This window comes from Carettochelys insculpta, chromosome 18, assembly GCF_033958435.1.
Source record: "Carettochelys insculpta isolate YL-2023 chromosome 18, ASM3395843v1, whole genome shotgun sequence".
Taxonomy (NCBI): domain Eukaryota; kingdom Metazoa; phylum Chordata; order Testudines; family Carettochelyidae; genus Carettochelys; species Carettochelys insculpta.
This window is the reverse complement of record NC_134154.1, coordinates 19,058,911-19,073,542: the sequence shown is the minus strand read 5'-3', so window position 1 is coordinate 19,073,542 and position 14,632 is coordinate 19,058,911. Positions and strand designations below refer to the sequence as shown.

The 14,632-nt window shown below is 52.4% G+C and overlaps 1 protein-coding gene across 3 annotated transcripts in view; it reads left to right on the top strand.

The window, feature by feature from the left end:
- The window catches only part of ADGRD1 (adhesion G protein-coupled receptor D1), a 382,252-nt gene that overhangs the window by 179,779 nt on the left and 187,841 nt on the right, over window positions 1–14,632 (top strand). For all 3 annotated transcript variants that reach the window (XR_012648032.1, XM_075012922.1, XM_075012921.1), the window contains one exon: window positions 13,102–13,175. Coding sequence is in view for 2 of the 3 variants with exons in the window: in XM_075012922.1 (XP_074869023.1) it covers window positions 13,102–13,175 (74 nt within the window). In the remaining variant the exon portion in view is untranslated. The remainder of the gene's footprint in view (window positions 1–13,101; window positions 13,176–14,632) is intronic.

Here is a 14,632-nt window from a genome sequence, read left to right as displayed (position 1 = left end):
CCTGGATTCTAATTGTCTAATCCAAATCTGAGGAAAGCAAACAAGCAGTCATGTAGCACTTTAAAAACTAACAAAATAATTTATTAGGTGATCAGCTTCTGTGGGGCAGACCCAGTTCTTCAGATCTGGAGATACTATGTCTTCACTATGTGGAAGATTGACCCACTCAGGCCTAGTAGGGACGCACAAAATCGAACTGTCTGGATCAACATTTGTGAGGAGTAAGGGCGGTTGACAGGAGAGATTCTTCCGTTGACCTCCCTTTGTGAGGATGGCCAGGTAAGTTTATTGTAGATAAGTCGATTCTATTTATGCAATTGCCACAGCTAAAATTATATATCTACAATCGACTTCAAAGTCTAGTATAGACCTGGCCTGAGGAAGTGAGTCTTACCCATGAACGCTCATTATGTAATAAATAAATCTGTTGTCTTTAAGGAAAAAAAAAACATGCAGCCCTGTAGTTAAAGATTTAGTTTTTAGTTTTTAAGATGCTACAGGACTGTTTGCTTTTTGTGATGCTGCAGACTAACAAGGCTACCCCTCTGAGACTCTTTCTGGTTTCTGGTTAGTTTTACAGTTGGGAGTAGATGTCCCAATCTGAGATGGTGGTCCAATTGAATTAGATCCTGTACATGCAGTAATGAGACAGTCCCTGCCCTAAAAATGTTTAGAATTTGGGTGAGTTAAGCAAAGGGAGCACAAAACAACAATATTATTGTCATGCTAATGAAAGTTACTTCCCTGCAGCCAAACAAGCAAGTTTCTGTGGATCAGCATGCTCAATAGATTTTAGTCTGACAACCCTTGAGACAGTGAAATGCGAGTCAATATATGTAAATGACCTCTTACAGTGCTGAGGGAAAAACCCTGGTTCAGTACTACAGGAAAGACAACTGAGATATTATTAAATGGATGTCTCTATAAAGGGATAAAGCAGGATATCTGATTGCATATCCAGGCCTCATTAAATGAAGACTGCTAGTCTAATAAGTTGACAGGAAAATTTAGAGTGTTAGCTCCTTTTCTTCCTCCTTTCCAATGGGAGACTGTAGCTACGTCTACACGTGAATGCTACATCGAAATAAGCTATTTTGATGAATAGCGTCTACATGTCCTCCAGGGCTGGTGCCGTCGACGTTCAGCGTCGACATTGGGCAGCACCACATCGAAGTAGGCGCTTCAGGGGAGCGTCTACACGCCCAAGCGGCACACATCGAAATAAGGATGCCAGAAACAGCTGCAGATAGGGTCACAGGGCGGACTAACACGTCTGGGGCAACAGCTATCCACTCCCTTAAAGGGCCCCTACCAGACACACTCAGCCTGCACAGTACGCGGTCTGCAGAGCCATAGGCACTCACACCTCGGTGAAGCAGTTATGGACCCCCAGCAGCAGCAGCAGCAGCAGCAGCAGCAGCAGCAGCAGCAGCAGCCAGAGGTCCACCCAGCCGCCCCTGCAGGAGCAGTGCTCTCCCTGCTCAATGCCATGCAGGAGGCAGCTGATCACCTTTTATTCATGGAAGAGGAGCTGCCCCCAGGGGAGGAGGAAGCAACCCCAGACCCTGCTGTCCTCCACCCCCACCCCCGCCGCACATGCCGCCGGCTGTGGAGCTACCCCACGAGCACCGACGGGTGGGAGCAGCTGGTGCTCGGCAAGTGGGATGACGACCGCTGGCTCCAGAACTTTCGTATGAGCCGGCAGACATTCCTGGAGCTCTCCTAGCGGCTCACCCCCGCACTGAGGCACCAGGACACCGCCATGCGGCGTGCCCTCAGCGTGGAGAAACGGGTTGGCATCGATGTCTGGAAGCTGGCCACTCCAGACAGCTACCGATCCATGGGGCAGCAGTTTGGCATTGGCAAGGCCACCATCGGGGCTGTCCTCATAGAGGTAAGAGGACCCACGGGGAGGGGGAGGCAACCCTGTGGGGGGAGGGGAGACTGGGAGGGGAGTGCAGCCCTGGGGGTGGAGGGCCAGACACACCCTGCACACCCCTCATTGGTGCTCTCCCATGTCCTTCCCCTGCAGGTCATCTGCGCCATCAACGCCCTGCTCCTCCACAGGTTCGTACGGCTTGGGGACCCGGATGCCACCATCGTGGGGTTTGCCAACCCGGGCTTCCCAAATTGCTTCGGGGCTCTGGATGGGACCCATATCCCCATCCGAGCTCCGGAGCACAGCGGAGGATGCTTCCTGAACAGGAAGGGCTACCATTCAGTGGTCCTCCAGGCCTTGGTGGACAGCCGGGACCGCTTCCTGGACATTTATGTTGGCTGGCCTGGCAGCACCCACGACGTCCGGGTTTTCAGGAATTTGAGCCTGTGCCACCGGCTGGAGGCAGGGACCCACATCCCCCAGCAGGAGATCCCTGTGGGGGACACCACCATGCCCCTCTGCATCATCGCAGATGCGGCGTACCACCCCCGGCCCTGGCTCATGCACCCTTACACAGGCCATCTCTCAGCCAGCCAGGAGCGCTTCAACACGCGCCTGAACCATGCGTGCCAGGTGGTTGAGTGCACTTTTGGCCGCCTCAAAGGGCGCTGGAGGTGTCTCCTCACCCACCTTGATGTGGGCCCCACCAACATCCCCCAGACTGTGGGCGCGTGCAGCGCACTCCACAACCTGGTGGAGAGCAAGGGGGAGGCATTCTTTCAGGGCTGGGCTGTGGAGGCTGGCAGGGCTGATGTGCAGCCACCCGCTGCCCCTAGTCGCCAGGTGGACCCTGAGGGGTCCTGGATCCAGGAGGCCCTGCGGGCCCATTTTGACCAGGCCGCGGGCTGAACGCTGGCAGGCCCCCCACTGCACCCCCCTATCCTCCACAACACTTCCTGCCCCTACACCCACATCACAGAGCACCCAAAAGCACACCTCCCCACTTTTCTTGCAAATAAAAATAGACCTGTTGTTCCTGAAACCACAAAACGGTGAATTCTCTTATTATTACTACAAATATATATATATATACGATAAACAGTGGAACACAAGGAAAGGGAGAACTATTTACATGGGGGGGGCGGGTATCATAAAAGAACAGGGGTCTAATACAAACTATATACACAATAATGGGGATATGTACAAAGGGGGAGGGGGGGCCATGTCCTGGGCCCCGCACCCCCTACTGTCCAGCGCTTGAGTTGGCGGGCGCGACCCTTGCCTCGGCCTCAGCCCTGGCCGAGGCTGGCTGGGGGCCAGGCGAACCGGCAGATACGGCCGGTGGGTGTCAGCAGGTCCCAGGTCCCCCTTGGCGGAAGGCCCCGTGGTGGCGGACGGCGGTGGGACGGCAGGTGGAGCAGCAGGTGGAGCAGCGGGTGGAGCGGGCAGGGCGGGCTGAGCGGCGAGCAGCGCGGCATGGGGGGCCAGGTAGTTTGCTATGCGCTCAGAAGCGCGCATAAAGGCCCCCCATGCCTCCTGGCGCCAGGCCAGCACCTGCTTCTGCAGTTGCAGGCGCCGCTCGTCCATCCGCAGCCACTGCTTCGACACCTCCAGCTGCCGTCGGAGGGTCGCGAGCAGCTGGGGGTCCGTTGCTGTCTTGTGGTGGTGGTGGCTTCGCCATCGGCGCCGCCCTGGGGCTGGTTGGTGCTCCGCCAAGGGGCTGGCCTGCAGCAATGGCCCCGGTGGGCTGTCCGGGACCACTGACACCTCGCCGGCGCTCTCTGGGCCCTCCAATGGTGCAGCTGCGGAACACAGGGGGAAGAGGAGTGGAGACAGCCATTAGTGTGTGGCCCCCGAGCCGTGGCCCTTGTCCCCCGACCCGTCTGCTGCTGGTTCCCCATCCCCGTCCCCAGGAGATGCTGCTGCTGCTGATGGGTGTCCCACCCCCTCCCCCCCGGGGGACCCTAGGTTCCACTCTCCCCATCCCCAGGGATGGGGCATGGCACTGTCCTGCTGGGGGAACAGGGGCTGATGCACTCTTCTGAGGGACATGCCACTGCTGTCCTTGGGGCCATGGTCATCTGGGCATGTGGAGGGCCCTGGTCATGTCTGTTGTCCCCACCCCTCAACCCCGGGGGTGTGGACCAGGTGGGTACATACCTGACGGTCTGCTCCCACAGTCAGAGGACACCCTCTGGGCGGACGACCTGCTGGAGCTCTGGGACGGCAGGAGTATTTGGAGTCCCCCTGTCGCTGGAGGAGGATCCCCCCTCCTCCTCCTCCAGTGTCCCAGGAGTGGGCTCCTGGGTGGGCCCCTGGGGTGCGGGGCTTACCTCCAGGGCGGACTCCGCCTCCGGGGCCTGCTGGGGCTTGTCGGCCAAGGTGTCAAGAGTGGCCAGCGGAGAGGAGGTGTACCAGGGCCCCAGGATGGACCTGAGCTCCCTGTAAAAGGGGCAAGTGGCGGGGGCGGCCCCAGATCGGCCGGCCGCATCCCGGGCCCAGGAGTAACCCTGCCGCAGCTCCTTCACCTTACTCCTGACATGGTCAGGAGTGTGGGCAGGGTGACCCCGGGCGGCCAGGCCCTCAGCCATCCGAACGAATTTATCCGCGTTCCGCCTCTTGCTCCCCATTACCTGGAACACCTCCTCCTCGCTCCAGAGCCCCAGCAGGTCCCGGATCTTGGCCTCCGTCCAGGAGGGGCCCCGCTGCCTTTTCCCAGGCTGGCTGCCAGGCTGGGAGCCCTGGCTCCCCTTGTGGGGGGTGCCCTGGGGGTGCTTGGGGGGCTGGCGGGTGGCCATCGCAGCGGGGGGTGTGGCCTGGGGCTGTACAGATGCGTGCAGGCTGGCCGCATGGCAATGCTGCTGCCTGCACGCTCTCTCAGCTTCCTGCACAGGAAGGCAGGGGGCGGGGAGCTTTAAGGGGCCACTGCACGCGGTGACCATAGAGCTCAGGGGCTGGAGAGAGCATCTCTCAACCCCTCAGCTGATGGCTGCCATGGCGGACCCCGCTCTTTCGACGTTGCGGGACGCGGATCGGCTACACGTGCCCTACTTTGACGTTCAACGTCGAAGTAGGGCACTATTCCCATCTCCTGATGGGGATAGCGACTTCGACATCTCGCTGCCTTACGTCGATTTCAACTTCGAAATAGCCGGCACATGCAGATGCGGCTATTGGCAGGTACAGAACACTGATAAGATGTTTTCCATTCCGCTGCCCATATGGCTTGTCATCACATTTCAGTTTTTGCATTTTGCCCTCCTGATACAGCAGCTGTTTAATGTGGAATATGGGGAAAAAGGGAAGGCCACTGCTGTAGCATTTTATGAGCAGAACTTCTGGCAGAAATGTGATGTGTTGATTATCTCTTACCTAAGGCAAAAGGAAATTTGAAAACAATCTAAGTTCAATATTGTGACAAGCTTTTAAAATTACAGATGTTTTTGTCGTGTCTAATAATTCATTATCAGCTTTTCTTTTTCCTTCTGTTACTTGCCTATTAAAGACTTCAATGCTTTGCAGTGTCCTAGAATTTTTGTAATCTATGTTTGTACATGTAAGGAATGGTTTGAGGTAATGTTAATTTTGATTTCCTTGCCAAACTTTCATTAGCATATTAAAATCCTCTCAGCCTAGAAACTCCATTGGTATGAATTGGCATATCTTCATCAGTGCCAATGGAGCTATGCTGATTTATGAGAGCTGAATTTTAAGTCCTAATGCTTAGTAAATCAATCTTAATAGCAGAAGAGACCCTACAGAGATTGCAATGGACGATCTAATTTTTCCAGTATGTGCACCTTAATCTCTAAAGGTGAATCAGTCAAATATGTTGTAAATCCAATTTTACCTGGTGATCTCAACCCATACTCTGTGTGTCTCTCAGCTTTAAAAAATGTCATATCTGGAAAGAAAGTAGTGGCCTGTGGCTAGATTCTTCTGAACTCTTTTGCACTGAAGTGGGCATATATGTGCGTTCCGAGGTTCCTATTTTTCTGGGCAGTAGAAAGAATGTGAAGAAAAATGTTATTACAGGTGGAGGAGAAGGAAGTGGTCGTGTGAAGGTACTGGTGAGAGATGAGAATGTGGTGAGGAATGCAGGAAATCCGCAAACTGGAGGAATGCTGTGATTTGTAAGCAGGGATGAGTGTACTCCAAACAGAACTTAATGGGTCTTACCCACAAAAGATCATTACCTATTAAATAAATTTGCTAGTCTTTAAGGCACTAAAAGACTGCTTGTTATTTTTGCAGCTACAGTCTAACACAGCAATCTCCTCTCGGCCAGATATTTCATTGGTGTAAATGGGCACAGGTCCACTAAAACTGAAGAGTGCTACACTCAGTTACATCAGCTGATAACCTAGATCAGTGTGTTTGGGTTGAGGTACCACCCTTTACAGTAGCTGAGTAGGATGCCTGTGGCTGGACTGGTGCAGGGAGGTGAGCCCAGCCAGCCCTGTGAGACTGAGGCCACAGAAGCTGTCAAACTTTCTGGTGACTCCTTTGAAACATTCTGGAGACCCAATTTTGGGTCTCAAACCAGAGATTTAGAAACCCTTCTATAGAAGGTAAGGTAACCTTGCTGTACTCGTTCCCCAACCAGAAGAGAAGACAGCTGACTATTGTCACAACTAGTGCTAATGTTTCTCCATAAATCAGTATGTCATGTTGCTTATACATCGGACACTCAACTGTCACACCATGCCAGTGTTCTAGAACACCAGCTGCAGCCCATAAGAACGACCCAGGAATCTCTCATTTTGAGAGATGACATTACTGGTGTGCCACCACAAACCCCCCAAACCACTTGGATCTGCATGAACTTCCCGTTCAAAAGTTTGTATAAACACTCAAATGACTTAGTTTGCTAACAAAAAACTCCTGCTTCCATATTAAAATTAAAGATATCAATGTTATTTATTATATCAATCAGTATTCTTAGTGCAACAGAATCCAGATCATGTCTAAGTCAGTGGTTGGAAACCTTGGGCCACAAGTGGCCATGGATCCCTTGTTCTCACCCCTCTCCCCATGCAACTTTCATGCATTAGCACCCTGTACTTCTCCCTCATGCGTTCATGGTTGCCCATCACTGATCTAAGTCACCACTCTCAGTTAAGCTAAAGAAAGAGATTATTGAAACAATTCAAATGGTTTTTTAATTCTTTTTTCGATGGGGGAATAATTGCAACTTGATGTATGCAGATGAGAACTTTCTCTCTTGTTAGACACCTTTCACAGGTAGGATAGATTATTATTTTAATACCAGAGAATTGCCAGAGACATCATCCAAACTGATGATTGCTACTGTCCGATTCTTCTCTGTTGTAATAGAAAAAACATTATTTTTAAGCCATCTAGTCTCTATAGCTGTGTCTACACATGCCAAAAACTTCAAAATAAGTGTCCCTTTTTCGAAAGAGCGGGAGGAGCACCCACATGTGTAAACCCGTCTTTCGAAAAAATTGAAAGAACGGGGAACACACTTTGAAATCTGAACCCCGATTCCATTATCAGGAAGATCTCCCTCTTTCGAAATACTAAATTGAAAGTACACGTGTAGACGCTCCACAGTCTGCTCTTCCGAAACACAGGTCCGCCATGGTGCCGATCAGCTGGAGCAAGGGGCCGCTCCAGCTGGCAGCAGCGGGGCTCTATGGTCCCTGCATTTGGCTGCCTTAAAGCCGCACGCATTCAGGAAACCCGTGGCAGGAAGCTGAGAGCGTGCTTGGAGCAGCCTGCACACATGCTCCTGCACCCACATGGCCAGCAGCCAGCCCCCCCATAAGTCCCCCCCCCAGCCCACCCAGGGCTCCCGGGGGAGGAAAAAAAAAGGGCCCTCTCCTGGACAGAGCAGGAGCTGCGTGACCTCCTCAGCCTCTGGCAGGACAAGGAGGTCCTATGCCACATGGGGGTCAAGTGGTGCAATGTCACCGCCTTCAGCCACCTGGCACAGGGCCTCCACACCAGGGGCCACCCGGAACGTACCGCGGAGCAGGTACAGTCCAAAGTTAAGGAGCTGCACTGGGCTATTCCCAGGCCAGGGACCAGGCCAGGTGCTCCGGGACAGCTCCAGAAATGTGCCCCTTCTACAGGGAGCTCTGGAGCATCCTGGGGCCCCAGGATAGCTCACCATCCCTGGCGTTCTTGGACACCCCCAGAAAGCAGCTGCAGCCAGAGGAGGAGGAGCAGGAGCAGGAGCAGGAGCAGGAGCAAGCTGGACTGGGGACTCAGGAGGGCGAGGGGACCACGGACTGCTTGAGCGAGGAGGGGGAGCTGACCATCGTGATCCCCTCCCGCTCCTCCAGCCATGCGACCGAGGGCCGGACATCCCCGGACATCGCCCAGGGACCCTCAGGTATATACAGGGAGGGGCGCACACCTGCTCCACAGGGTGGGGGCGACGCAACAGCTAGGCAGCCGCACATGGGACCGGTGGTCCCAGGCCACACACAGGCCAGCCCCCACATGGGATGCGGAACCCCGCAGTGGCACACCAGTGATGCCCAGCACCCACCCTCAGTGGACAGCACTGTAAGCTGCACAGGGGTGGTGGCCGGTTGGTGCCAGACGGCACCCAGGGCCCACACACCACAGGCTGGGAAGGGCCACCTGCAGGAGAGACCCCTGGATGCACACCCAGGCTGGGAGGCCCGGTCCGTGGAGCGCGGGTCGGTGCTCCTTGGGGGGGGTCAGTGTCCCTTGGGGGGGCGGGAGCCTCACGGGGTGGACTCGGGTGGGTAGGCCACAGCCGGGTACCCTCCGTCTGGGGCACACTGCTGACATGCTGTCCTCCTCTCCACACAGCCACACCATCCGTGGGCCAGGAGAGATCCACGCCGTCCTTCGTCTCCAAGAAGCTGCCCACAGCCGTCGGAGGTGTCCGGATGCCACCCCAGGCAGCGTGCCATTGGGGCCATGTCCAGAGGACCTCCTGCCGGGCCGAGGAGGACCCAGCCAGCCAGTGCCAGGCTGAGGTGGCTGAGGAGCACCTCCAGCTAGCCTGGGCCGACATGGTTTGGCGGAGGGTGGCCTGGGATAGACTGCTCACCACCCTGGAGGGCATTGACCACACCGTGTGGGACCATACGGCCACTGTGGCCTGCCTCCTGGCCCCCCCAGTGGCTCCCCCTGTTGGTCCTGCCCACTCAACTCCCACTGAGCCTGCCCCCTCCACCCTCACCAGGCCCACTTGCCGGCAATATTTGCCAGTGATACCTGCACCCTCCCCTCCCTGCTGGGGACCCCACACCTGGGGGCGGGCAGGGGCTCCAGGAGACGATGGGGCTCATGGCTCACCACCCCTGCCCTGGAATGAGCACCTCACCCCGCTCCATGTTAGGTTCCTCCTGCCCCCCTCCAAGTTAGGTTCCCCACTCCAAGTTAGGTTCCCCCCTGTACATAGTTACCAACACCCAGTTATATAAACTTTTCTTTATTATTCCCCACGCCGTGCTGTGCTTCTCGGGGGATGGTGGGTGGTGGATGTGTGGGTGCAGTTCTGGTGGGGATGACAGTGACGGTGGATGACAGATGTGCGTGGGATGTGGGTGTGCATGCGGGTCAGAGGTGGCCATCAGCAAAAGCCTGCCTGAAGGCTTCCCAGATGCGGTGGCCATCCCGGTGGGCCTGGTGGATGGGGGCATAGGTGTCCCCCTTTCCCTCCATGATGTTGTGGAGGATGCAATAGGCTCCCACCAGCTGGGACACAATAATGACCCCGACCTCCAGCTGTGTGAGGAGGCACCTCCACTGCCCCTTAAGGCGCCCGAAGGCCCGCTGCACCACGTTGCGGGCGTGGTTGAGGCGCTCATTGAACGCCTCCCAGGTGGGGTCAAGGTGTCCCATGTAGGGCCTCATGAGCCATGGCTGCAGGGGTACGCCGAATCTGCCACCATGCAGAGTGGCATGGTGACATCCTCTGCCACAGGGATCTCCCACTGGGGGACATAGGTGCTGACCCCCATGCGGCGGCAGAGGCCGGAGTTCCAGAAGACCATCGTGGGTGCAGACGGCCCAGCCCACATAGAAGTTGGTGAACCGGCCCCTTGCGTCCACCAGCGCCTGCAGCACCACAGAATGGTAACCCTTCTGATTGATGTACTGGCCGGCGCTGTGTGGTGGGGTGCGGATGGGGATGTGTGTGCCATCCAAAGCGCTGATGCAGTTCAGGAAGCCCAGGTCCTGGAAGCCAGCGATGGTGTTGTCCAGATCCCCCAGGTGGATGACCCTATGGAGCAGCATCATGTTGATGGCTCTGACAACCTGCAGGGGGCGAAGGGGGACACGTGCTCTAGTGCAGGTGTGGCGGCCCTCTCCCCCTGCCTCGGGCCCATTCTGCCCCCCGCCCTTCCAGCCCCTAGCCCGTCCAGCCTCCGCCCGCTCATGTCCAGCCCCTGCCCCATCCGGCCCCTTGTAGCAGAGGGTTCTCCTTGCACCAGCTCCCCCACCCATCTCGCCCCACCTTACCTCCATAAGTACAGCCCCGACAGTGGCCTTGCCCACCACCAACTGCTGTCCCATGGAGCGATAGGAGTCCAGGGTGGCCAGCTTTCATACGGTGATCGCGACCCATTTCTCCAGGGTGAGGGCTGGCCGCATGCAGGTGTCGTGGTGCTGGAGTGCAGGGGTGAGCCAGTGGCAGATCTCCTCGAAGGTCTGCCTCAACATGTGGAAGTTCTGCAGCCACCTTTCCTCATCCCACTCCCCTAGCACCACACACTCCCAGCTGCTGCTGGGGTGGGTCCAGAGGTTTCGAGGCACCTGGGAGGGGTGCCCGGCCGTGCCCCGGGGGGGAGCCCCATGGCCCCAGGCGACCGCCTAGCCACCTGATGCGCTTGGGTGCATCTGTGGAGATGGTGTACAGCACTGCCAGCAGGATGTCCATGATGAGGGTGTCCTCCTGCACAAACTGTCACTGGGCCTCCATGGCAGGCCCGAGTGGTCTGTGCTGGGCTGGGACAGGGCTGGGCAGCACTTGGCTCGTGTGGAGGGAAAGGCAGAGGGAGGAGCCCTTTAAAGGAGGCGGCTGGCTGTTGCCCTGGGAGGGGTTGTTGGCCATGGGACCCTGTCTGTGGTGTTTCCTGCCTCCCTTCTTTCAAAAGAGGGCTTGCAGATGTGTGGACACTCTCTTTTGAAAGTCCTTGATGGCACTTCGAAAGGGCGGATCGAAGTGCTGATCTGAAAAATGGCGGCAGGTGCTCTGTTTCAATGGCTGCTATTTTGACTGCCGAACTTTGATTTTCCCACTTTCGAAATAGCGTTCACATGTAGACACAGCTTATGTGCCCACTACTTTTTGATATCCATTGCTGGCATGGTGGCCTCTTGAGGGCCATTAATAATAATCTCTAGTTTTTATATAGCACTGTATTCTGACGGAAGTCCTTTGCCTATTCTGGTACCAACTTAGAGGAACCATTGTAATTAGGACCTGTCAAATCACTGGAGAGTACAGTAGGCATCTTTCAAACAGAAAAGAAGGTTCTTTTAAAGTTCCCAGAAGGGAGATGGAGGAGGGAGAGCAATTTGGCAATGCAGCTTATCTGTTGGGTGGAGATTTGGAAGGTGTAGAACTTACAGGTGTGTGGAAATTCATCTGTTTCCTGGCTGAGGCAGGAAGTTCATTTCTTATCAGCTGGTGCCCCATCCCTGAGGCTTCACTGTTGATCTTGTGGGAAAAGTGACAAATTTCTGATGGTGTTTTCTTGTATGAACTTTAGCTTTATCCCTGTGTAAATTTCTTTTAAACGCTGAACAAGAAGAGCAGCCCTTGCTTATCTTCTGGCATGACAGTGCAATCAGCCTTCTCTTGTAGTGATTTGAGGGCTGGTAATTCTCCAGTACTCTTTTTTATGGTGATAACTCTTGAAATGAAGAATAATCTTGAGATGGGCCTTAATGTGCAGCAGTAGTGCTGAATGTCTTCAATCAGGCTCTGGATGCTGTTAGATGTTAATGAATCAGCGTCAAAAAGAGAGGCTGGACCAGTCTTTTGAACTTCTGGATAGGATATTTTGCCTGCAATATGAATGGAGTTACCAGGTGTAACAAAGTAGAGAATGTGACCCCATTTTTTTGTGGATGGAGAGCATTGATATAGCCACTAATCTTTTTGCAGGAGATAAGAATTAAGGCCATGTATAGATGCCAAACTCTCTTAAAATCAAAGTTTGGAGACTGGCTTGCTTTTTTTCTGTTGATTTTCTGTGCTTTTAATAACTACCATTCTAAAAATAAATTACTTGCTGATCATTGCAGTGCACATGTCAGTGACACTAATCCTAGAATGTCAGGTTTTGTTACATTTGGCTTTCATGTCAGCTATACAAAAGATATGTTGAACCAGGCCTGCCAATGGAGGGTCCAAAGGGAGCAATTTCATTGGGTCCCAGTGATTCAAAGGAGCCCAGAGCTCCTGGCTTCCTCTGCTACTACTGTCACAACAGCAGCGGCTGTGACCCTTTGAACTGCCACTGGAGCTCCACTCCATTTGGCTCTGAGGGCTGGGACGGAGCAGGGAGGGGGACTGTTGGTCTGGAAGGTTCTTAGGGTTGACTGCTTGAGGCTCTGTTCCTTCTGCCCGAGGTCTCAGGCCTTCTGAGGGTGTAGAGATGGAACCCTCCACCGCTACCATGCTCCAGGACCCATGGTGGCTGTCAGCCCTGCTCTGTTGAACAATAAGTCCCTAAATTTGCAAAGACTAGCACACATGCTTGACTTTATGATCTTATTGTATTCATTGAGAATTTTCATAGAATCATAGAACACTAGAACTTTAAGGTACCTCAAGAGGTCATCAAGTCCAGTCCCCTGCCCTCAGGGCAGGACTAAGCTCTGTCTAGAGTCTCTAGACAATCCCTGATAGGTTAGGTGCCTGTCTGTTAAATATCTCCAGTGATGGATATTCTGCAACCTTCCTAGGCATTTATTTTGCTTTTGACTTGCGAGGGTCTAGGATTTCTCCCAATGAATCTATTCATGGAGCTTAAAGTTAGCATGTATGTAGTCTTTGCAGGGTGAGAGCCTATCCGTATAGCAGAAAAAATCAAATATTACTGGCTACAGTCTGTTTTCAGTTGCACTGGTGTTAATTTGTAATTATTCTCTGATAATTAATGGAAAAATCATGACTGACAGAAAATGTGGTCTTGTCCCTGTTGGCCTGTCTTCTTCTTCTTCTTCTCCTTCTTGAAGATATGTATTTTTTTTTCTTTCAGACTCCTCAGCAATACAGCCAAGCAGTGAATGAAAGTAACAAAGTCATCCTGTATTGTGCATTTCTGGACTATAGGTACGTTAAGTGATTCTAAATATCTTTATTGTACTATAATTGGTTATGTATGGCAAACGCGACACAGTCAGTGCATGCCAAATCTGACAAATATTTTTTTCTTGTGTTCGTGGGAATTATTAAAGCAATGAAACCACAGGCTTTTGCACAAAACAGTCTTTGTGATTGGAGGAAAGATGGAGAAAGCTACTTCCTCTTATTGTAGGTGGAGAAGTTCTCATTCCAGTCACTGATTTCAGGATAAAGCAGAGAACCAAGAGAAAAAAGTTGAGATGAACACAAAAGAATCAATGCTGGCTGCACTTGTATCTGACTTTTGCAAATGTATCCCAGTTTGTCTTGTGAATTGCTTAGCTCTACGGAAGTTAAAGTTCCTCCCAATTCAGAATGGGAACAAATGAGATCAGAAAGAGGTGTGTGGTATGCACCTCAGAGCAGTGAGTCATGTCGGATATTTTTCAATGATGAAATTAGGTGCAACTGAATGCAAAGCAGGATAAAAGTGTAAATAAATATCACCTGCAGTTGCACTGACTTTACAGCAAATATCCACAAACAAAGGCTATTTTTCTCCTACCTGGAAGTATATCTACTGTGTTTGTGACTTCTAAACGTAATATTGTTATGGCATTAATTGTGAAAAAATTCAAAATAAGACCTGAGTGGGAACCGACAGATTTTTGAGCTATCCCATCCCAAGTACTACTTAGTGAAGCAATGACACACACTTTTATGGTACCTCCTATCCAACTTGTATTCGAGAAAGATCAACTTAATGGTTTTATTCAAGTTTTATTGAGATTACATTGAGCTGCCCCAGCTGTTTGTAGTCACTAGTTTGTGTACTTACTCATAAATTATAATACATTAGAAACATCTTTTACTAAAGCTAGTCCGTTTTCTTCAGGGCAGCATTCCAGTAGCATGTGCTATGGGGGATTAAGCCTTGATTGGGGATGAAATGCTATAATGAAAATCTCTTATGCCAAAATGAGAGGTTTATTTACTTCAGTGCACTCTCATTCTCAGATATATGATTACTCCAATAAAAGGAGTCATTTTGGCATTTGTATAATAGGAAAAATATCAGTGCAGATCCCTAGCTGCTATAATTAGCTCCATTGAAATCAACGGGCCAGTGTAAATTGGCATAGCTGTTAATGAGCCAGATCTTTATGTTGTCTATATCAGTAGAGCTTCTTTGAAGCCAACAGGCCAACAAATTGTCATAGATCCAGTGAAAAAAGGTAACTGAATGCCCACAAGAGATTTTTGAGACTTGATTCTGCCCTTTCTACTTGTTTGTTGAGTTGCGTATAATTCCACTGAACTCAACAGGAGTTCAAAGACAGTGAGGCTGGCAGAAATTTAGCCCTAGATATTATTTCCTTTTCTTGTTCTTTCTTTTTTTTACTACACACAGCTGTTTGCCACCTAGACAAATATATTTTACTACA